General features: G+C 36.9%; 1 protein-coding gene across 3 annotated transcripts; it reads right to left on the minus strand.

Annotated features, from left to right (window-relative positions):
- Window positions 1-1,147: 1,147 nt before the first annotated feature.
- On the minus strand, window positions 1,148-23,091 carry LOC146134769 (NACHT, LRR and PYD domains-containing protein 3-like). 3 transcript variants are annotated; one of them, XM_083395519.1, is made up of 10 exons: window positions 23,054-23,091; window positions 22,469-22,551; window positions 20,747-20,858; window positions 16,781-16,822; window positions 8,139-9,919; window positions 5,782-5,934; window positions 5,333-5,494; window positions 3,767-3,922; window positions 2,661-2,816; window positions 1,148-2,200 (listed from the first exon to the last, which is right to left on the minus strand). In XM_083395519.1, the coding sequence occupies exons 2-10, from the start codon at window positions 22,529-22,531 to the stop codon at window positions 2,138-2,140; spliced, it is 2,688 nt and encodes an 895-aa protein (XP_083251645.1). In that variant the 5' UTR covers window positions 22,532-22,551; window positions 23,054-23,091; the 3' UTR covers window positions 1,148-2,137. The 3 variants fall into 3 exon arrangements, with proteins under 3 accessions (XP_083251645.1, XP_083251646.1, XP_083251644.1); XM_083395520.1 differs by lacking the exon at window positions 23,054-23,091 and having other exon boundaries at window positions 1,148-2,113; window positions 22,469-22,730; XM_083395518.1 differs by lacking the exon at window positions 23,054-23,091 and having other exon boundaries at window positions 22,469-22,730.
- Between the last annotated feature and the right edge of the window lie 794 nt (window positions 23,092-23,885).

Below are 23,885 nucleotides of genomic sequence, written 5' to 3' on the forward strand. Positions count from 1 at the left end.
AACTTACTTTTCCAAACAAGCTGATTAGTTGTTCATTCACGTTATTGTACGCTTGAGTTGAATTGGCCATTGTGACGTCCTAGTGTTGCGTTGTGCAGCGATAGAGGATTAAGCAAATTGTTGCAACGTAACGATAGCATATGGAAAGCATTGTGGCGTAACAATAATATCGGCCAGCTAATGTAGCCAGACGTAATAATTTTAAGTTGTTTCTGTTTATTTAAAAATAGAAAAGTAAAAAAGTCTATGTCAATTCATTTGTTCAAACGACCTAAGTCCAGTCGACCGGCAAATAATCGGTAAAGTTGGTAACGTCAAACATAATCGGTAACGTAAACTGCTAGAACAATAATAATCGGTAACGTCAAACACTAAAAACGTTTTGCGAAAACTTTAGATAAATAACACAAAGCACCTAAAATGTTTTTTTTTCAGCGTTGATAAAAAATCTTTCTTTGGCGGTAAAACTTTTATTTTGGCATAGCGCCAAATTTTCCAGACGTGACGTACTACAACTTCATCCCCGAGTAGGAAAAAAAATAGTTTATGCTGATAACTTACACCATTGTCGATCTTTCAAAACATGAAACCACTAGAAACTAAAAATACCCCCTAATGGTGAATCCCCACCTGGTTAAGAACCTCTGAGCGACGCAAAGCAAGTGCTGTGACGTAATTAGATCGATGTCTGATGAACGTAGTTGTTTGTGATGCCTCTACTAGTGTGCCAATACGTCCTGCTTATTAATACGTTTTTTTGATGGCAACATTTTACAATTACTTGCTTGTACAAACACCAACGTATTCTTGGCTTATATAGTTGGTGTTTATTTGTGTAACTTTTAAGCTTTTAAATTTGGTGGAAACCCTTCCTTAATAGAAACGGCGCTGCAGGAGAATTAAGGCGAGCGTCTTTCACTGGTCTGTTTATATACTGAGCTGCTACTCGCCTGGGCGTCCCAAGCCAAGCCGTTAAGTGTCGGGTCAAGATTTAATTAGGTTTGTTTGCTTATCGATGCTGGTGTGTCTTACATAGCTGCTACAAGTGTTAATTGCCAGAGGAAAACTAATTAAAAAATTAAAACTAACATTTGCAAATTTCTTCATCAATATGGAATATTAATTACGACAAATACACGTCCATAAACATTCAGACAAACACGAAGAAATGTATTCAAATAAAAGCAAGAAAACAGGAAAGTTTGAGCCTCGCATTAAACAACTGATCGAAGCAAATAGATATTTCATCAAGGGAAATAACCAACTGCTGTGGCTTAACCCATCGTTACTGGCCGGGTGCTTGTAACTTTTAATTGGTAATTTGTTAATTGTCTCTACAAACTAATGTTAATTATGGATGTTCGGCAAAGAAGTCTGTAGACTCTTGCAAAGCTGTGAGAAACTCGACAGTGGGGGTAAATATATAGGCAATAAACAAACTTAGAACAACAACAAGATATGTTTTAAGCTGACAGCAGTATGAGAAAAACTCCAAGAAATAAAAATTTGATAATTACGATTCGATCACTTAACAGAAGTTTAAGCTTAAAAAACACGAACAATGCACCGATATTACCTACAAATTAAATCATGTTTTTGTTTCTGGAGAAATACAGTGGAAATGTCAACCACACAAAGTCACAGTGAATCGCACAAGAATAAATTTATTCACTAAAACTAGAAAATATAAAAAAAACAAAAGGAACAAATTATAAAAACAAAAGGCAAAGTTTGTAATTAAACAACCGATTAAAGCAATGTTGGAGAATTCTGTGAAATAAAACCAAATCTAAAACAAAATGTGACGCTTAGAACGAAATAAAGATTTAAAAATACTTTCGTTTAAAAGTGCAAATCTGTAAAATAATTTAAATAACATTTATGTGAAAAAAGGTTAATTCTACCAAAAATGCAGGGATCAGAATACAAAGGCCCTGTAGTTGTCATTCAAGCGTGACGGTGATTAGGTCACGCCCGAACGATTCCACACCAGCAATTATAATCTGGAGGAAACACTTTGCGTAAAAAGTTGCTTCAATTTGGACAATTCCAACTTTGCGATGAAACTTCTTTTTCCCGCATCGTTGCTTCACATCACGTGACAATTTGATAGCTTTTTCCAGAAGAAAAAAAAATATTAATTTTCGGGTATTACGCGTCGATGAAAAGTATTTGTGTAATTTTTTTGGGGGAGTTTTACCTGTAAACAAAATATTAAAAACATGAAGCACTAAATTGTTATTGCCAATTACTATTACCTATTATTCCTGTGTAGGTGATTTAAAATGTTTCCTTCTGGACTTAAAGACGGTTAAAACTGTTCGGAAACGTTTTTCAAACAAATCGCGTCATTTAAAACCATGTGTTTCGCAGGAACTTATGAAATCGTTCGTTGGTTAATGTTAATGTAAAAATCGTTGTGTTTCTCAAAATCGAATCCGAAGTACATTTTAGTTTCACTCATTTTTCCAGATGTACGAACGCTCACGGATGACTCCTAGTGGCGAAACACGATTCTTAGTAAAACCAGGCTCCACCAAAATTATCGAGGAACAATATCGATTCTGTTGTTTCTATCATAAAGCGACCATCAGTCAGTTGTCCAACTATCAGCAATATGCAAATTAATCGAACAGCGATTAGTTGAAACAAGTTCTCACTTGGTGGCGTCGTTTGGCCGATTCCAACTCATGTTCTCCAGCTGATGTGAAGTTGCAATCGTCAGTGACCAACGTTCCAATCTTTCCCCGGCATCTTGCCAACGCACTGGCCCCGCGGTCGCCGATGGGATTGCTGCTCACACTAAGATACTCCATCTGCGAACATTTACAACTGGAGGTAAACAACAAACTTACGCTTGTAAATGTTGACAACCAATATAGACTGATCATAGCTTGTTTGAAATCTAGATACTAGACATTTTTTTCCGATAAGTATATACCAAATGACGTCATTGCTATGGTCAAACAAGCAAAACAAATGGAAAAAGATAATTTTTTCAGGTTAAAATTTGCTTTAGCCCTGAGAAGTTTAGCTACCGTCAGTTGTTAATAACCTAAAGGTAAAATCACTGCGATGATCGCGAATCATGGCTGAAATTACAATATTAAATTGGTTTATATAAAAAAGGCACTCATACCACCCACGTATTGGCTGGGATTCGTTATTTTTAGACTTTAATACTGGGAATAATAGTATAGGACGGCTTACACTTCCTGCACATTAAGTTATATTAATTGACAAAATGTCGGTGTATTTCGCCACTAATTGTGTTCACCGCTGTATGAGGAAGAATATATAAAACAAACCAACAGAAACGAAATATTTATCGCAATGATAAGACTAACGACAGCCGTTTCATAATTCCACTCATTTGTATTTATACATCTGCTCTCTTATATAATCTCAGGTTGCGATTGAAATGCAAACAAGCCTAATTTTTCATCAAGGCTGCTGAAAAGGCATTTGTTGGACTTCAATAAAAAGCTAAAATAATATTTTTCAATAATTTGTTTTAATTTTTGTAATTTTGAATTTAACATTATGGTTTTTCAGGGAATGATTAAATGAATATAAAGTTTAAATTAGTTTTGGTGGCGATCAACTTTTATCCAGCCCTGATGATTAGCCACGTTTTGCGGGAATTCCTTGCGTCATATTTACACACAATAATGAATAATATTAATTCTAAATAAATATATATATACATATACCGCTTGTGGACGCGCCCTATAAACCTCGATGGAGATTGGATGAGGCAACTTACTGGATGCTCCCTGCGTGCGATTGCTTCACTCAGTTCTTCAACTTCATCGATTCCACAATTTCCCAACGACAGCTGGTTCACTTTGTGCACAATTGTTGCCAGGCAACCAGCACCACGTGACCCGATCTTGTTTTCATCCAGGAACAAGAAATCCACCTGCATAAACACAAGGAGGTTTAGACAACAGAAATAAACAAGGGCCAACAAATCCATCTGCATAAACACAAGGAGGTTTAGACAACAGAAATAAACAAGGGCCAACAAATCCATCTGCATAAATACAAGGAGGTTTAGACAACAGAAATAAACAAGGGCCAACAAATCCATCTGCATAAACACAAGGAGGTTTAGACAACAAAAATAAACAAGGGGCAACAAATCCATCTGCATAAACACAAGGAGGTTTAGACAACAGAAATAAACAAGGGCCAACAAATCCATCTGCATAAACACAAGGAGGTTTAGACAACAGAAATAAACAAGGGCCAACAAATCCATCTGCATAAACACAAGGAGGTTTAGACAACAGAAATAAACAAGGGCCAACAAATCCATCTGCATAAACACAAGGAGGTTTAGACAACAGAAATAAACAAGGGGCAACAAATCCATCTGCATAAACACAAGGAGGTTTAGACAACAGAAATAAACAAGGGGCAACAAATCCATCTGCATAAACACAAGGAGGTTTAGACAACAGAAATAAACAAGGGCCAACAAATCCATCTGCATAAACACAAGGAGGTTTAGACAACAGAAATAAACAAGGGCCAACAAATCCATCTGCATAAACACAAGGAGGTTTAGACAACAGAAATAAACAAGGGCCAACAAATCCATCTGCATAAACACAAGGAGGTTTAGACAACAGAAATAAACAAGGGCCAACAAATCCATCTGCATAAACACAAGGAGGTTTAGACAACAGAAATAAACAAGGGGCAACAAATCCATCTGCATAAACACAAGGAGGTTTAGACAACAGAAATAAACAAGGGCCAACAAATCCATCTGCATAAACACAAGGAGGTTTAGACAACAGAAATAAACAAGGGCCAACAAATCCATCTGCATAAACACAAGGAGGTTTAGACAACAGAAATAAACAAGGGCCAACAAATCCATCTGCATAAACACAAGGAGGTTTAGACAACAGAAATAAACAAGGGGCAACAATATTAATTTCTGGTATTCTTTCACTTTTTAATTTGTTGCTCAAATCCTTGGTAATGGTTTGTGTTGTTGAAAACAGCAACATTTCAAAACATGGGCCAGGGCATTTTTACCAAGAAAAAAATAATAGAACAAATATTGAAAAATATTTAAAAAATACTGAATTGTAAACAAAATGCGGATTTGTGTAAAATAAACACGATGCTGCGTCGTTTAACAACATTTGAATAAAAATATAAAACTGTAAATTGAGTATTAGGGTGATTAACTATCCTCAGCCCCAGGGACCTTTACCAGTATATTCGTCCCTGGTCTGACAGTGTGCGACCATTGCATGAAAATGTCGGGTTGGGCAATTAAGAGGTTCGAAGCCTCAGTGCTTTGTGAACTCACGGGATGTTGTCGTTGTTTGATGCTGCTCGCCAACACCAGGATATGGTCGGATGTGTGTCCGCATCCCACGAGAAAAAGCCTCTCGATGTAGGGGATGCACCCGGATAGCAGCTTCACCCCAGCTTCATCCAGATTGTTGCCGCTCAAGTTAAGAAACTCAATCTACATGCAACAAAGTTGATGAAGTTGTACCAGTTGGTTGTGTGGGGCGACTGTATGTTACGTCATAGTATGCAAGTGGCGTAACTGGAATTACAGGTTTCACATATCAACATTGACACCTGCATCTAATATAATAGTGAATGGCTTGGTGTTTACCATGTTAATACTTTTGTGTTTTTTTTTTTATTACTTTAGAAAGAAATTATTTACTCTCAAATAATTCATGCTCTGTCATAACATACACAGCTTATAAATTCAATTATTATGTGTGATATATGTATTAGTACCGGTTGTGTTTTCCTTTGCAAGTTTTCGCAGATAAGTTTGATGTCGTCGACAGAAAGGTTGCTGTTCCAGATCGTCAATTCTTGCATCTGTGGAACCATTGGTGCTAGAATTGCAATGCTGGTGGTGGCCTCAGCTACGTGGAACTTGCGAATCTGAAATATAGCAGAGTGTGAAAACTCAAGTGATAGATTAGACTTCCTAGGTGCAATAAACTCAGCTAGATATTAAACAACCTGATCAGTGGCGTATCCGACAATTAATAACAATCAATCAAGCGGTCTCTGTAATTCATTGGTGCCGCTGCCTCTTCGACAAACTTTACACGAGTCCATGTTAAATACTTTTTGAGTATTTTAACCACGTAAGTGCGAAAAATTATTCGCGCTTGGCGCGAATGTTCTTTCTACGTCCGTTTTTTACGTTTTGATGCTGTTTTAGAATTAGATCATCGCTTTACCACCGTTGCCCCGTGGAAGGCTGTCAAGTGCGTCGCGGACAAACGGAAAATGTATTCAAACATTGGACATATATTTTTTAACGTTTTTTTATTTTCGGTAATGTTATAAAAACTTGTAAGAAATTGAGAAGAATTGTCGTTATCCCTTCCAAAAAAATTGCGCTCGTTTCGCTTGCCAGGTGTGCCCTCAATTAAAAAGGTTAAACACTTTCAAACAGATTAACTATTGAAGTGCCATTTTTGCAGATGTTGCGCTAATCAAATAACACGGGGGAGAAACAATCTCCGTTTAGTATTGCAGGTGGCGAAAGATGTGCTTGTAATTTAGAGAACTTCCGTACGCGGATCTTGTTTTCGTTTTTCTCCTGAGCGGTTTCTCAGATGGCATCTGGCAGGTTTGTCGACGACGTACGTGTGCGTTTTGCGTCTAAAAGTTTGGTTTTGCTGGACGTTAATTGGCTGTTTCGACATTACTTATGACGTCATTACCGTCAGACAAAAAACGGGGAATTACCCAAGTTGAAAAATCGGGACCCCCTTTTTGGATTTCTGGATACGCCCCTGGACCTGATTAATGACCCCCCTCCCCCCTTCCAGGAATGCAACACAAACTATCGTACCCTATTAAATAATCACCTTCGCGGATTTAATATTTGTCTTGCCATCGCACCATAGTCCACCATTATACGCCATTTAACCTACAGCCGCCACCTCCCCAATTCAATCAAACACGCACACTTTGTAGTTGTATAGGACAGGGGTTAGCAAACGATTTTTCAGGGCCGGATAATTGTTAAAGCTTGTGATCCCTGGCCGGATAACTGTAAGATTTACGTTTGCAGGCCGGATTTATTTTTGTTTCGCACCAAAATGACTTGATTATTACACTGGTCAACAAATTTTCACTTTTCTTTAATCATCGAAATTGTGAGTATTTCACCTTAGATATATTTTTCGCGCTAATTTCGAATATACATTCCGTTTTTCTCTAGCACATCACATTTTTAAAATATCGTCAAATCAGGGGCGTATTCAGAAATCCAAAATGGGGGGTAACGAATTTTCAACTCTGACGTTAGTAACGTCATAATATAGCGACGGATATGACGTCATAAAATAGCGATCGTAATGACGTCTTATGCCTTCCATGGCAACGGTAAAGAAGCGCTGATCTATTTGAAAGACAACGTCAAAAGGCAAACAAACCGGACGCAGAAAGATCATTCGCGATAAGCGAGAAAATATTTTGGCACTTACTAGTTAAGTGGCCAAAACGTATTGAGAGGTGGTGGGCGGATCCGGCCCCCAGGCCGTAGGTTGCCGACCCCTGTCTTACACCGACATCTGATATTAACGCGGACAGCAAACAGCAGGAAACATCAGCACCGCCTAACTCGACGTTTTTAGCGAGAAAAAGGCGGAGACAGCTTGATTTATTGTTGCTGATTGTCGAACACACACTTGCTAATCAGCCAACCCGAACGAATAACAAAAGGCAAAAGAAAAAAACTATCTAGCGTTTACGGTTGACCGAACAAGAAAAGAAAAACGGCGTTTTGAGCTTGATTTTAATTTCGCATTAGCTTAAGACGCGTGACCTAATTACATTTAAAACATTGACGCTTAGAACGGTGTGCAAAACCCTGACAAAAACGTACAAAAAACGAAAATGTCACTTACAAATAAAAAGGGGGGGGGTCCGAACCCCCAACCTTTACAATAAAGCCTCAAGCCAGGATAAACTTGAATAAAACTAAATAATAATTAAAATTAAATTATATTTAAGTAGCTTTATCTAGCACTGAAAAGCAAAATACATCAAAAATTTAAGCAGTGTAACTAACATATGACCGACAAAATACAATATTTTATACTTTATATATTTATTAAATAACCAACCGTGTGTGGTGTTTCAGCAACGGTCTTGATCAGCATCTTCAATCCATCCCCGATGAACTTGGCTTGTTCCATGTAAGCTCCAACGTTGATGGTGATTGGTTTGTTGGTGGCGCGAAGCACGTGGCAGAGACTTGCCACGTGGTTGGGAAGAATCGTGCGCGAAAGCAAAACCATGTCCGGGAAAACTTCCACCACTGATCTTGTGATGTCATCAAGCATAGACTCGTAGGCGAGACTGCACAGCGTGAACAACCTCTTGTCGTCTGGACGAGCTTTGAACTTAATGTATTTTAGATAAGCCTCAAAACCAAACTCATAAAATGAAGCGATTGAAATTGGGAAATCCTTCACAGATGTTTGAGCGAAATCTTGGGTCATGGAAACAAGCAGATCCTTGAGCAAGCCTCTCTTGGTGGAAACATCAGCTGAAGAGATTGAAAACAGCGCGTTTAGCTTGCTTTGGAGTTTCGGATTGAGCAGACCGAAGAGAAATTGAAGACACATTTCCCAATCGACACTTTTTAAGTTTTCCAGTAGCTCTTTAAACCGTTCCATGGGGGTGTCAAACATAATCTTGAGTGCTGCGAAGAACTCTTGCAGGAGCTTGTGATTGAACAAAACTGTTCTGTCTCCTTCCAGAATTTTAAGGCTGATATCACTGGACTGACCTTGAACTTTGAGAAAATCCCCTAAACCATTTGTTTCAAGACCAACGTTGGTGAAATCTTGTGCTTCAAAGGTGACTTTCTTCTTAAGCATTCCATACAAAGCTAAATCAGAGAGCTTGCGGAGGACACTTGGGTGATTCTTGAAGTTAACAGAGCGAATGTAGTCGTTCAGAAACGATGTGAACACATCAGTAGTAGTAAATGCACCACCATCCAATCCATGCTTTAAAATGTATTTTGGAATTGCTTTGGCAAATAATGGGATGAAGCTTAATGCATTGGCTGCTGGATTTTGGTTGAGAACCTCTTTCACTTTTTCGTATTTCTCCTGACTTTGGCAAATTTCCTTGAAAAGCAAATCCTGTGAATTTTCGCCGAGACCAAGTACCTCAAGTGGGAAGTGTGACTTGCAGTCTGGGTTCAACTGGAGATATGCTTCCGGTCGTGTAATAAGATACTTGAAAGCATTGCCAAGAATGTCAGACCGCAAAAGATTTTGGAGAATGACTTCTGGTTTTGCTCTTTCGTACAAACCAATGACTGGTGCTTTCATTGAAAGATTGAAACCTGTTTCATCCATTGAATCCATGATGATCAACACATTATTGGATTTGGAGATTCTTTCCAGAATTTTATTATCTGTTTCCACATCATATTTCCAGTTTGAGTTGAATAGCTTTATGAGGAACTCAAAAACACTCATTTCTTTGCTGTTGTCTAACGATGGCAGGTTTACATAGAAGATGTAGCCAGATGGAGGTTGAGTATCACACCCATATTGCAGAATTTGTATCGCTAAGGTGGTTTTGCCATAACCAGCTCCTCCAAAAATAACTATAAAGTTGCCATATTTTGCAATGAAATTAGTTTTCGCTGCCTGGTCGCTGAACTTAGATTCTGCTTCTTTGATTGCATTTTCTTTTGCAGCCTGACAGAATTCATACACCTCAAAAAAAGTAAGAATTTTCTCATTTCCTCTGTAGAGCAACATTGCGTTAAAACCTTCTTCTTCGACATTCTTCCTGTTAATGACCAGGAGTTTAACCAAAATTGTTTCTTGAGATTTGATTTTGATGTAGGCCTCTTTTTTCTGGTTCTCTCGCAAAGCTGCATCTGAGAATTAAAAAAACTCGACTAAAGTGGAGAACTTTAACTGAAACTCAACACTTGAAAAACAGATAAAGTGTCAAACAAACTGAACTTTAAGCCTCACAGAACCAACAGATTTTTGCGAAGTCACAGTTTTACTGATCAACACAAAATAAAGCAACGCAGCTATGGTGACAATTACCAACAACATTAGGCAACATTTGAAACAACTGGTCTAGTAAACAATACATGAATAAAATAATAAGGTCTTTCAAAGCTTTATATTTTAATACACCAATAAGCAATCGCAGACTCACCGAATCTGTTGATCTATGATGCAAGCCGGAAAACAACCAGCTTGCAGTGAGGTTCGAACTCACGACCTCTAGTCATACCGGGACCGTCGCTCTAACAACTGAGCTATAAAGGCTTAGAGCCGTAATCGGCCATAAAGCAGCTTCCGGGGGGCTAGATCACATTTTTAACGGTTAACCGGATAACTCAATTAACGTTTTCGGTTCCACAGCAATAGACACTTCAAACCTTTCCACTTGCTTATATGCAAATTACAAACAAAGTTCCGCGGGGAAAACATTTAAAGAAATTTTGATTCTCCGAAGACATGAATAACTGACAGTATTTGGATTTGAAAACCTGAGAGTTTTTATCTTTTAGACCCCGTATTCTACTTTTTGAAAAGTACACCTTTCACCTTGTTTTCGCCAAAATTCCTGTGGGCAAATGTTTTCCATTTCTAGAATGCAGATTTTTATTATGCGATTAACCGGTTAGGTTAAAGTACAAATATCCAGATATATCCGTTATCCAAATACTAAAAGCTCCTAATATCTGAACAAACCCCATTTGAACAAAGTTTAAAATAAAACAAACAAAGAAAAAGTTTAAATCTGAGTCAACATACAATGTTAATATTACATTTCAAACTGGATTTGAGAGATGACAGAAAAGAGACTGCAATTCTATAAAGCAGGGATCGGCAAACTGTGGACTGACAAATGCAAATCATCCGGCCTGCCTCTTTTCAAAACTGGGCCAAGGGTCATACATCATATTTAACGGCTATTATGAAATCCTACAAACAATTCATCAAAACAAATTTTCCGCTCTGGACGACTACAACAATGTAATGAACACATCGATATCATGTGACTAGATTGCCCGGAGGCTTCAGATCAACTTTAACACTACAATAACTGTTAGAACTGTGTCAGAACTGTTGCAACCTGGTATGTCCGCTAAACTAACCAGTGAAACAATACACAAGTTGGTGTCCACTGTCAAAATATACAAAGACGCATATTTACATAACAACATGAGAATATAAAATATTTCATGTAATTTGAGTGTTTGTGAAATATTTAGCAAAATAAATGTTCATTAAAGCAAACGCCAATAAATAAATAAAAATACAATGGTGGTAATATATTGTTGGTGCTCAGTGGCATAGTGGCGTTGGTAGCTGGGCACACTATATATTAGAAAACTGATAACATTACCACATTTGCCTATTGCTTTGCCATGTATGAAGGACAATTGTCAAGTTATAAAATTATTTTATAGAAAGTGTGTCGTGATTTTTTAGTGCCACGAACATTAGAAACCCACTGCATTAAAGCCTCAATTCTTACAACTGGTCACAAATCAACAACAGAAGTTGATTTGATACAGAAATCTATGACAATTAAATGGTGGATATTTATTTCGGTGATTGAGCGAAAATTTGGGGTTCAACGAAAGATTTCGTAATAATATTGTCGGACTGGGCAATTAACAGAGGTTAAGAAGAACTGCTATAAGGGGTGTTTTAATAACACAGGTGTAAATCATTTCCAAGGTGTAAAATTAGCGTATGATTTTTTTCTAAGTTTGTAATAAGTATTAATATTGCACTATTGCTTCCCCTGCTAAAAACAATTAACAAAGAAAAGCCTTTCCACCATGCTACTCTGCGACCAGCCATATCAAGAATAAGGAAGACATTATAATTGCAAAGAAAATTGCAAAAACATTATAATAAATGTTATTAGTACAAGAAGTAAATGATACTAGGAAAGCAAAATATTTTAGTACAACTTACCAAATAGAACAATTTATGAAAAAATGTGTGCAACTATACAGCGATAACGAAAACCATAAAATATCACAATTGAAGCAATTTAAAAGAGGTGGTAAGAAATACAGTAAGATTTTTGTTTAATAATATTTAAATAAATTGTTTAGTAACACGGTGGACAAATGATATTAAAGAAACAAATTGGATAAAGAATGAAATTTTAAACAAGTGTTTTACAAAATGCTAAAACCAACAGTTTGGAAATAGCAACATCAGTGATAAGCAGCCAATGCCGTAAATGTACAATAAGAATAATGAAAGTTTAAACAAGTGAAACAATACGTTTGTGGTTGCCACTCAAATTACACAAAATATTTCATAATATCTTCTATTAAGCAAAACAACAGCTTCAGTTAAATTGCTTGCTTACAAGTTACAATAACTGAATAACATCACAATAGGCTATCAATTATAGAAATATGACTTTTATCATTTATTTTTAAAGGAGAAAGTTTTTAAACTACGTCATCCAGCTCATTGGCACAAAACTATAAATTAAACTAAGTTTTAAATTTGGAAGAAACCAGTACAACAAAGCAGCTAAATCGATATATAAACATTAACGGGTGTATGTGTACTTAAGCAATCCGGGTAAATAGTCAGGGGGAGCCTTCTAAGGCTATTTACCCGGCTAAGAATAAATTAAAACATAATTTTAAAATTAATTGAAATAGCTTAAAACTGACGTCATAATAGCGCGTTTGTATGTTCACACGGATTCAGTCAGCACCCAATATGACATTAAATCATATTTTGGACGGGGTTTAAAATGTTTTATTTGTATTTTTGTCGTCGTACGAAATGTTACAAACTTACCGCACAAACGCATGCATAAGTATGGTGGGCTCAAGTTAAAAATCAGGTTCAATATAAGTAGCTAAAACTTTAAAGTATTCTATCAGCGTTTAGATCAGTGGTCGGCAAACTGTGGGTGGCAGAGCCATTTTATTGGACCGCGAGCTATTTTAAATAGTTTAGAATTATTCTGTAGTTGTGGGCCGCGTAATAGCCGTACATTCATTGCACTGTATTTTAAAAACTTTAATCATATGTAAACGTACAGTAAACGTTTCGCGCTTCGCTCGTATGTTTTTCCTTTTGTATAGTATGTTTTACATTACGTTATGGCAGTGTTTTCGGCATCAAGGCGCCGTGTAATATTTCACCTTTTTTTGGTGTCCACAGCCTAACGCTGTGTGGACTTAGACTACCTGCAAAATACAATTTCACCAAATATAAAACTAGTTAATGTAATTTTCGATTCATGCAATATGGCTATTGTATCGTGAGTAACATTTTTGCGTTTCGTGCGAACTTTTTATGTGATTACGGGTGCCACCATTCAGCTGTTGAGGTGATATATGTTATCTTTTATGCATTTAAGGTAAACGTTTGGCCAACTGAAACCAAATAGACGCAATGTTTTTTTTTGCGTTTCGCTTGATAAACTTAGTTTAGTTGCATAATACTACACCGAGAACAACACGTCTCCTAAATTACCACTAATACCTAATGTTATTAGTACCGCTTAAATCGGAATAAGTCCTAAATCCGTCGCAAGACCTAAAAGGTCAAAATCAAGTCTAAACAATACTTTAACCAACCCCAAACCCCACCCCTAAGTACATCACTAACTCCCCTAATAATTTCAACTCTTTCAACCCATCTTCTAACCCCACCCATTACCCAACAATAACCCCAAACAGGAACAAAAGTCCAGTCAGACTAGAGCAGCGATGTCTAACTTCAGAATGGGCCGCAAATTGCCACTTTAGAAATTTCGATGTGCCGCAAAACCTCTTAAATTAAAGGGATGACGTCATAAGTCACGACATATCGTGACGTCATAAAACAACTTAACTTATGAACACCCGCTCTTCAAGAGTGAACTCGTGCGCAAATATTCAAGTAATAGCGACCTTATTTATTTTTTTTATTATGACAAAGCGCAACAATTTGAGTTTTTACATGTTTGGGCTGATACATTTCCTTAAAACGGTCCGCAAAAACACACATTTAGAAAAACTCACATCTTGCTTAGCAATGGATGTTGAAATGCGACATTATACTCGATTATAGTCTCAGAAAAAATATAAGATTGGGCCTTCATCAAAAACTGCGCTTTTTAAATGTTTTGATGATAGTCGAAACAATTAGTTTTAATAAAGGCTACTAAAAGTTAGAATAAGTGGGTGGGCCGCACGTAAATATTAGGCTCCAGGTCGGACATCCCTGGTCTAGGGCGTCCAAACGTATTCACCAAACGGCCGATAGCCACTGATCGTCCCACCTTCTTTTTTTGGCCGTTCAGGCCTTATACCGATGAATTTAGAACTAATTGTGTTAAATTTAGGCCTTATTCTGATGAATTTAGTCCTTATTGTGATGAATTTAGGACTAAATTCCAAAATTTAGGCCTTGTTTCGACAAATTTAAGCCTTATTCCGATGAATTTAGGTCTTTTTCAGACGATTTTAATCTTATGCTGTACTGAATATTACTGCGTATTTGGCTGTATTTTGTCGTTGTGACTTATGACTTTACATTGCAATTATACTACATCAATTTTCGAATCCTTTTATGTGCCATATGCGTCACGCATCCTTCTAATTGAAGTTGTGCCGACTTAAAACAAATAAATCCACTTTTTTCAAAATACGCGCAATTAAAATGGATTTTAGCTTCGTATTTGCGCACGAGTTCGTTCGAGCAAAACAAGTGTTGTTTCTAAGAACTATTGTTTTGTGACGTCTTTCTAATGCCTCCAACTTAAAACAAATATCCTGGATCTGCTGCTGTTTTTGTAGTGGTTTTACGTAGTGATTTTAAGTTTGCCGACGGCCCAAAATGCTCTTTTCAGGCAATTGAAGGTCCACTAAATAAATTCGCGGATCCAGGATATTTGTTTTGAGTTAAAGGCATTGGAATGACGTCACACATTTACGTCAAAACATTTGTTTCTATAGAAACACCTGTTGTTTTCGAACGAACTTACGCGCAAATATAAAACCAAAAGGGTGGCGCGAAACAAATTGGGTTTATTTGTTTAAATTGTCAAAACTTCAATTAAAAGGAGACGTGATGCATATATTGAAAATAATGGCATTTATAGTATAATTAAACATAAATTGGACTGCAAAATTATGAGTCAAACGAAGCAAGAAACAATAGAATATCGCCTTTGGGCTGAATAGATTAAAGCAGCGTTTAAGTGACTCGATAAGACCTAAACATGTCGAAATAAGTCCAAAATTAATCGGAATAAGTCTTAAATGGACAAAATAACGTTTTTAGTCTTAAAGACTGGATTCCCTTAAAAAAAATTGCAGGCAATTTAAGAGAAATACCGGTACAGCTAAAAAATTTCGCGCTTGCTTCGCTCGTAAGGTGCGCCGCCATGTGTTCATACGTCTCTAACGTGCGCCCTTAAGCAAAAAAGGTTAAGAAACACTGGATTAAAGTAAAACTGATAGAAGAACATAAAAATCCGCACATTTGACGTCACAAGTAACGTCATAGTTCAAGTAATTTAACAAATCGTGTTGTTCCCTAACATAAACAACACGTATTATGCAAATAAACCACGTTTATCACGCGAAACGCAAAAAATTGCACCTATTGGTTTCAGCTGGAGGAACATGGCCACATTTGGCGCGCGGATCTGAACCAGGCTGAAACAATATAATTCTCAGCCGCATACACTTTTAAAATGAAGTGCAATGAGTGCACGGCTATCACGCGGCCCACAATCACATGATAACACTAAAATACATTTAAAAGTAACTCGCGGCCCACTAAAATGGCTCTGCGGCCAATATTTGGGCCACGGTCCACAGTTTGCCGACCACTGCTTTAAAGGATCAAGGTATTTTATACCATTTTTGCGTTTGACGCCATTTGCAAAATATTTCAAAAAATTATTTGGAACACAAAATAAACGTGAAATCCTAAAATTACTTGCCAAATATAAGCTTAATGAGGCTACTAGAGAGGTATGTAATTGACAAAAAATTGCTAACAACGCGAAAAATGATGAAAAATGCTGCGTGCTAATTAAATAAAATCACTTTAATAATATTAAAAGATTATTGTAGATTTAGAGGTTTTGTAATAAGAAGCTTGTTTTTTATACTAAAAAATTAAAAAGGACATTTGCATAATTATCCAAACCAGAACCGTATTTTTGTAGGATTTTAAGATGACCTGGAACTGAACCGAATATTATGAGTAGCCTTAACCAAACGAAAACACATACCGGTACTTAATAGTTTAAACTTTAAAGGGTCAACTTATAGACTACCATGTTTAGGCTCGACGACATTCGCCAAATTATTTCAAATAAATATTTGATTAACATTAAATAAACATTAAACCATAATAATACTTGCCCAAAATAAGCTTAATAATTGGCCACTACAGAGAGGTTTTAAAATGAGATTTTGTTATTTTTATACTCAATTGAAACGGTCCGACTCCTTGGTGTTAATTAATTATTATGTAGTGTTTTTCCTTTCTGTGCTATTTTTGCGGCGCTTAAATGTCAGAGTACCCTTATTTCGCTTTTAAATTATCGCTTAATTATGCAGGAATGTTTTGACGAGTTTCAGTTAACTTGAAACATTCGAGTCTCGGTTCAAACTTCGGCACAGGAGTGACGCAAGTGTGCAAAGTGTCTGGTGGGCTCAGGGTGAAAACACTTTAACTTATTTCTAGTTGTAGAAGATTATTAAGAACAAATATGTTGAACTTACCTTTTTCTTCAACCAGTTGTTTAAGCGAGGCGATGTTAGAACCTAAACGTTTGCAACAAAAAAACACGAAATAAAACCAAACAATAGTGATTGTGTGGTATTAAATGGATTTAAAAAAATTAACAGTTCTGGATAAGGCCATTTTTAAGACCTGTTTGTTCCCCACAAGTCCTTATTTTAATATGCTAAAGTATTGATGATTATTTGGATTAGTTCATAAACCGACTGGCCGCCATTCTGTTCGTATAGCATGGGGCCGAAAATAAATGAGAATAAGCTTAATATGCGAGTCTACATCGAGTGGTCTCTCAATCCTCCAAATAGAAAGAGAGTTACTTTATCCCTGACAGATAGACGAACCCAAGCATAGCGCAGTACGTGTTGTAACTTTAAGGTGGAAGGAAAATTGTAACGAATTCACAGTTGACAGAAGTTTCAGTAAGTTTGACCAATGATACTATAATAATTATACTATAATGGTATTATAGTATCATTATTTCGACTGATATATGGAATCGCAGTTATTTTTGCAGTGACAGCTAGGGTTAGATTATCCGGATAACAGTTAACCGATTAACCGCAGTTTTTTTCTATCTGATATCCGGATATAATTCTGCCGGTTAACCGGCTAAAAGAGTATCGTTGCTAATGCGTTTTACACTTTTTAGTAAGTTTGAACATTCTTTGTTACGTAGAGCAGTGGTTCTCAACCGGGGGTCCGCAGCAGAAATCACATTAAAATAAACGTGTTATAAAGTAATTTGGTGTTGTCTGTTAATTTATTCAACATAAGGTACAGTGCAGATATACTGAATTATTGAAAAGAACTATAAACGCAGATATTCCACCATAAAAATGTAAGGGGTCCGCGGCCATTTGAAAGCATCAAAAAGGGGCCACGGGTACAAAAAGGTTTAGAACCACTGACGTAGAGGCTGACTCCCGCTGAGCGCAATTAAACCTTTGTTCACACTTCTATTGTCTTATACTTTCAACTACGGTACTCGTAAAATGCACGAGTGAAATTAAATATCACGTCACAAAGAAAGCATAATGAATGATTCTTTTAATAGAAGACTGCAATCTCATGGCCAGGTAAAGTCTGGTAGTGTCAGTTGAAGAGCTTTGCGTGATTTTTCTCGTACTGCGCGTGTACGAAGATCTACAATAAAACTGTGTGATGATTTTACAATTAATTTTTCATGCAAACCTCGCGAAATCGATTGTCTCACTTAGCAGTTATTATCCGGTTAACCGGTTAGATAAATTCCAAATATACGGATATATCCGTTATCCGGATAGTAAAAATTATTGATATCCGAACTAACCCTAGTGACAGCCTAGCCGAGAACGATTTGGCGCCGGGAGTGCGCATTTGTCTTGATTACTGGATCCTTTAAATCAGGGATGTCCAACATTTTATTATAGTGGGCCGCATTGACACTTGAAATAATTTAATGGGCCGCAGAACCTATAAAGTTTCAAAATTAAGTATTGCTCTTTAGAGTTATAACGGGCCTTTAGAGTTATATACATATTTTTTTACCCATACTGTACTATTAGTGCGCCCCTAAAAGGCTGACTGGTACATTTTAATTAGGCTAATATTGAACGTTTAAAATACTACTTGGGAGTGAAAATGACTAGCGGGCCGCACAAAAATTTCAGACGGGCCGCAATGTGGCCCGCGGGCCGCAGGTTGGACATCCTTGCTTTAAATCATTTATGTCAAGGGTCGGCAACCTTTTTTGCACTGCGGACCGGTTTAAAACTGAATTTTTTTCGCGGACTGGCCTTGAGAAAATAACAATTGTTTACCAAAGGAGTCTATTACAACGTTTTTGATGCGAACTTTAGATACATTAAGTAGGGTGAGATGTGGGACCAGCCAACATGATTTTATTCTTGGCACTATAAGGTAAGCACGCTTGAACATAAAAAACATAATATTTTGACCCTTTTTTCGATATATTGTAAGTACAAGAAGATTTTGTATTAAAAACGCATTTTTGGATGCTGTGAACGTGCTATGAAACTCATATGGCCACAGCACATTGGTTTGTTTTAAACTTCGTGAGTACTTGACACTATGATTGTGATTTTTATGATACCAATCAACCATTGAGTAAATTCAAACAAAAGCTGAGATGTTTTGAATATTAAAATACATTTCATTGTTTTTGAATTGTTTATGGCTTTTTTGTAGCTTTTCACCGCCTACGGTTTGGGATTAAATTTTAATTTGAATCAGGCAACTCCACAGACCGGTAACGAACATTTCGCGGACCGGCGGTTGCCGACCACTGATTTTGGTATAGCGGGGAAATTTTAAAATACTAAGCTGCAAACATCACAGGGACCACCAGCGTCTTTGCTAATATGCAATACTGTTGCTAAATGTAAAGGATACGTGACGCAATAGGCGCATAACAGAGATTCGCTCAATCTAATTGCATTTATCTACTATATAAATGAAAAAGTTTGTTGGCCGGTTGGTCGACCGTCGACACTTGTTTGCCGCTCGGTCGCTGGCATGACAGACAGACCGCATGTCATCGTCGCTAACAAAAGAAGCGGCGTCACACCGATCGCCACGAACAAAAGGTCAAATTGCCCTAGCTTCTCCGCGGCGCGCGCAATATCACGCAATGCGAGCAATGGCTGCTACAACAAGGTTTTATACGTTTGTGAGTGGTTCTCTATCGATATACGTCACTGGTTTTCGTTACGTAAAAGATGTTTGACGTGCTTAGCCGTTGGGTATTAATCGTTTCATTTCAAATGAACACACAATATTGCAATTTGGCTGCAAACTATTGTTTCAACAAAATGTAAAATTTTATAGTTTACGAAGACGAACAATTAAATGTTTCACAGTCACGCAGATAAAAGCGATAATTTATAACACGCCATTCGATTAAATGCGGCTTCCACACAGGCGAAGTGTGTTACTCCAATTGTGTGGCAGCATTTAGTTAACCATTCCAGGCACAATCATCTAACAAATAGTCAAGGGACGACCAGCACCCACATAGGCTGTATAATAGCTAACCATTAGGGGATTTAAAATGTTACAAATTTACACACTATTTTTTCCCACTATTTAGCACTCTAGCCAGGATATTACGCTGTCCGTAACATTATGTTTTAGTAACGTGACAAATTACCTTTTTAAATCATCGGCAATAACACGCTGATCAAGCAAAGGACGCAGGGTGCAACATAATTTGTAATAGTTATTAAGAGACCACAGCTTGATGGAATCTTACATTTAGTTTAAGCCAAACTCGGGAATGATTCGGGGAATACGAATTTGTTATGGACACACCGCTTTTCCAATATGTAGGGCCTAATATTGTTGCTGCTTTCACGAGGGACGCGTCCTACTTTGTGGAAACTATTTACCCGACCAATGTTATACATAACACGGAACATTTCTTTCGGTTGCATGTTAAATTACACATTCATTTACACTTACAAGGAAATGGTACACCATACAAAATCAGGGCATTGCAGCAATGCACGTAATATATCACACCTATCGCCAAAAAAGCTGAAACCTTTGCGATAAGCGTATGTCGCGCTTATTGTAAAAAGTTTTAACCTGGGCAACACCGGGTATTTTGTCTAGTTGGATATAAGCAAAAAAATACTTTTTAGGATTAGTAAGTTTACACTTCACAACATGGTATAGTTTGCATTGAATGCTTTTAAATTAATCAATTCCCCAAAACGGGCAAACGTTCTCTTAACAGAAAAAAGTGTTGTGGCGAATAACTTTTGAATTTACAATATAGTTTTGAAGCCATGGCCTGGTAGCCTGGATCCACCCCTAGACATTTTGTCTGACGTCACTCAGAATTCTGTCTGGCGTCAAAACTTCAATCCACCCGCTGAAGTAATCTTAATGTGAACCAATCGAATCAGTCACTTCCAAAAAATATTCAAGAAAGAAAATTTTCTCACCTCGTGCAGTGACGTCATCTGCTTCAACACCCATGAACATGTTTTGAACGTGGTACTTGTTATGCACTTCTTTGACGTGAACTTCTGCTCCAGGGAAAATAGTTGCGTTGTTCTGTTTACATGAAAAAGTTAAGTTGGCATCAATGTAAAGCAATATGACCAAAACTTAAATAACACCAACGTCCTAATAAGACACAGTCTGAAATAAGGTAGGCCTACCATATGTCACCTTTTAGGAGGGTTTGCCCTCTTTTTTTGAGAAAAGTGAATTTTTTTTTTTCGGCTATGACCGCGGCCTCAGTTTTACTGTATGGCAGGCTATGTTCTTATTTCTTACAGAAGCTTGTCTAGTTAGTCTATAGCAGTGATTTTCAAAGTTTTTTCGAATTCCTCCCATACAAGCCCAACTACTATTAATTCCTCCCCAGAAAGAAACATGAGGTATTGTACCTTTATTATTTATTACTACGATGTAATTTTGATGCCCTAATCGTCTGAAAGTTGAGTTTGTTTGAACGTATAACGTAGGTATAGATCTAATATAGGGCTACCATATTTTCAGCACCCAAAAAAGAGGACATTTTTGCCGGCAAGTAAAACGAAAGTAGAATTATTACGTTTAAGTTTGAAGATGTTTTACGCTTTTTGGACGTTTCGAATAACTCTTTATTGATTTTCAACTTAGTAAGAAGGCATAAATTCCACTTGGTGTCGACTATTATTAACGTAAACTATACAAATAACACGTCACAATCCCGATGCTAGTACAGATCAAGCATATATCCGCTATTTGTGTTACAATTAGAGGTGGAGGGTTGGCAGGGCAATTTGTTTGAAAACCTCTGTCTAAACCAGCAATTCAGCATGTTTCATGGCTACAGTATTTTTTCGAAAATAAATACAACGTCTCGCCTAAAAGTTTTGTTAAAAGTATAAGCAACTAATTTTAAATGCGAAAAAAGAGCACATTTGGACATTTTTGCGCGTCCTCGGAGGACCATTCACTTTTATTGAGAAACGAGGACAAAACCTCCTAAAAGAGGACATATGGTTGGCCTATAGAGAAAAGATCATTTGCGTAAAGCGCGAAAAATTTTCGCACTGAGGCCTAACTTTGAAGAAAGAATGAACTTAGATTATGGGTCTGATAGACTGTTTACAACACAATCATTACATTTAATAAGCTATTTATTATTTATTGCATTTAACCGATAATAACTTTTTTTTATCTATTTTCCCTTCCCTATTCCCCCCTGGAACAAATTTCCTCCCCAAATTTGAAAATTCCTCCCTAAGGGAGCCAAGTGGCTCACTTTAAGAACCACTGGTCTATAGCATTGAGGTAATTCGATGATACTTTGTGTAAACAATTTCATGATTTCGTAAAAAATAATCATTTCTTATTGGCAAAATTAAGGAAACCGCAAAGTAATCATGGGCTGAATCTGAAAAATAAATTTGATTTGTTGTTTTTGTAGCTTTTGCCTGTAACTACCATGGAAAGATGAAGCATCAGCAAACTCAAACGTAAGAATTCTACTTTCGTTTTACTTCCTGGCAAGAATGCTGAAAACACTGTAGCCCTAGAATAAGGTTAAAATAGGATTACTAGGTAATAGAAGGTCTTAAAACGGAATAAGAACTAAACCCTTGATATTATTGGTTTCTAAACCTCACTTTATGTTTACGTAAAATTGTCACAAAACATTTAAAGTTGCTCACCACAGTAATATCTTGAACATTTTCAGCAATCTCCTCTTCGGCTGCTTCGGCTGCTTCGGCCATTTTCACTCGCACAAGTTTAGCTTTACACAAAGATGCTCAAGTAAGGCTTGGTATGTTCATGTAAAACTTAATGTATCACTACGTCACAATATATGACGTAATGCGTTATGGTATGTGACAAATGAATTCATAAGTTTAACTTTTAAACAAAGCTGCTCAAACAAGGCTAAGTATGTTTATTAGAAAGTAGGGTAGCAAAAATACAATAAACAAAGCCAAGACAAAACGTCATTAAACATATTATTAACTATTATTCGCTGGTCTTCTCTGTTATCAGATATTAACGGTTATTAATGACCTAATAAAATAAGTCCACCATAAAAATTTGCGCCAAAACCGGATAAAAAAGTGATCAAATGACACAAGTTTTAACGTGATTTTTTGACATGTTACTTTACAAAGAAAATAGTAAACAAATTTTGTTGACCAAACCTTCAGTAAGGCAAACATAACGACTGCTCTTTATTTAAGAACCGATTAAAACTAATAAAAAGGCATTATATTAAATACACCGAACCGTACTTAGTTCTGCTTGTTGTTTTACATTCAGAAGGTTTTCACCAAAATCTCAAACTTCTAGTCGCTAATGGTTGAACAACAAGTGCTAAATGTTGAGCGAAGTACGAAGGGTCACACAGACCTTGCAATCCAGACTCTCGCGTCCTTTGTTCGCTCACAAACCTTCTTTCTCGTTTCGTTGGCAACTTGCCTCACGCGAGCAAGTGAATAATGGCGGCCATATTAAGTTTCCCAAATCAAATAAACGAGCTCTCTGCCCTGCTTTGTTTAAGTTTAACGGAACCAACGCTCGTCTTCAAATTAAAGCGGAACTTTCGCGTAACCGACAAACAAGGGCGTATCCAAGGGGGAGCTGCATTTCGGTCTATTTTATTTTTCTGTTATTCACAAAGGCTAATTCAAATCAAATTAGTCACATATAAAGATTTCAAAAAACACTAAAATATTTCAGTTTATCGCAGAATTTAAACATATGCGATTACTATGGAACTCAAGAATAGTTGCAGACCACTTCATAACCCACACAGTTGGTTTTATACAGAGCGACAAAGCGTTTGTCTGACATTTAATGCACGACAGGTTTGGGTTGGTCGTATTTCTAATAGGAATTGCGTCATTTTGAAGTCAATGATATAAAGTAAATGTAATTTTGAAACAAGACTGGATTGTTGCATTCGTGCAATGCGCGGTTTTGCATTTTTTTAGCAATTTGTAAGCAGGGGCGAAACCATTGAGGGGGGCGTGGCCATGTTCCCACCAAAATGACTTTTTTGTCTATTTTAACTAAGTAAATACAAAAAAAATAATGTGTAGGCTTAATGGTATTCTGGTAGAT

This window comes from Ascidiella aspersa, chromosome 8 (assembly GCF_963924565.1).
Source record: "Ascidiella aspersa chromosome 8, kaAscAspe10.2, whole genome shotgun sequence".
Taxonomy (NCBI): Eukaryota; Metazoa; Chordata; class Ascidiacea; order Phlebobranchia; family Ascidiidae; genus Ascidiella; species Ascidiella aspersa.

Bases quoted from the DNA above. Each gene is read 5' to 3' on its own strand.
- LOC146134769 (XM_083395519.1), bottom strand. From the start codon at position 22,531: ATGGCCGAAGCAGCCGAAGCAGCCGAAGAGGAGATTGCTGAAAATGTT. The intron at 9,920-16,780 runs GTAAGTTCAACA...TTTAATTCTCAG, and splicing joins ACAACTGGTTGAAGAAAAAG to ATGCAGCTTTGCGAGAGAAC. The intron at 3,923-5,332 runs GTGAGTTCACAA...GTGTTTATGCAG, and splicing joins TCAAACAACGACAACATCCC to GTGGATTTCTTGTTCCTGGA.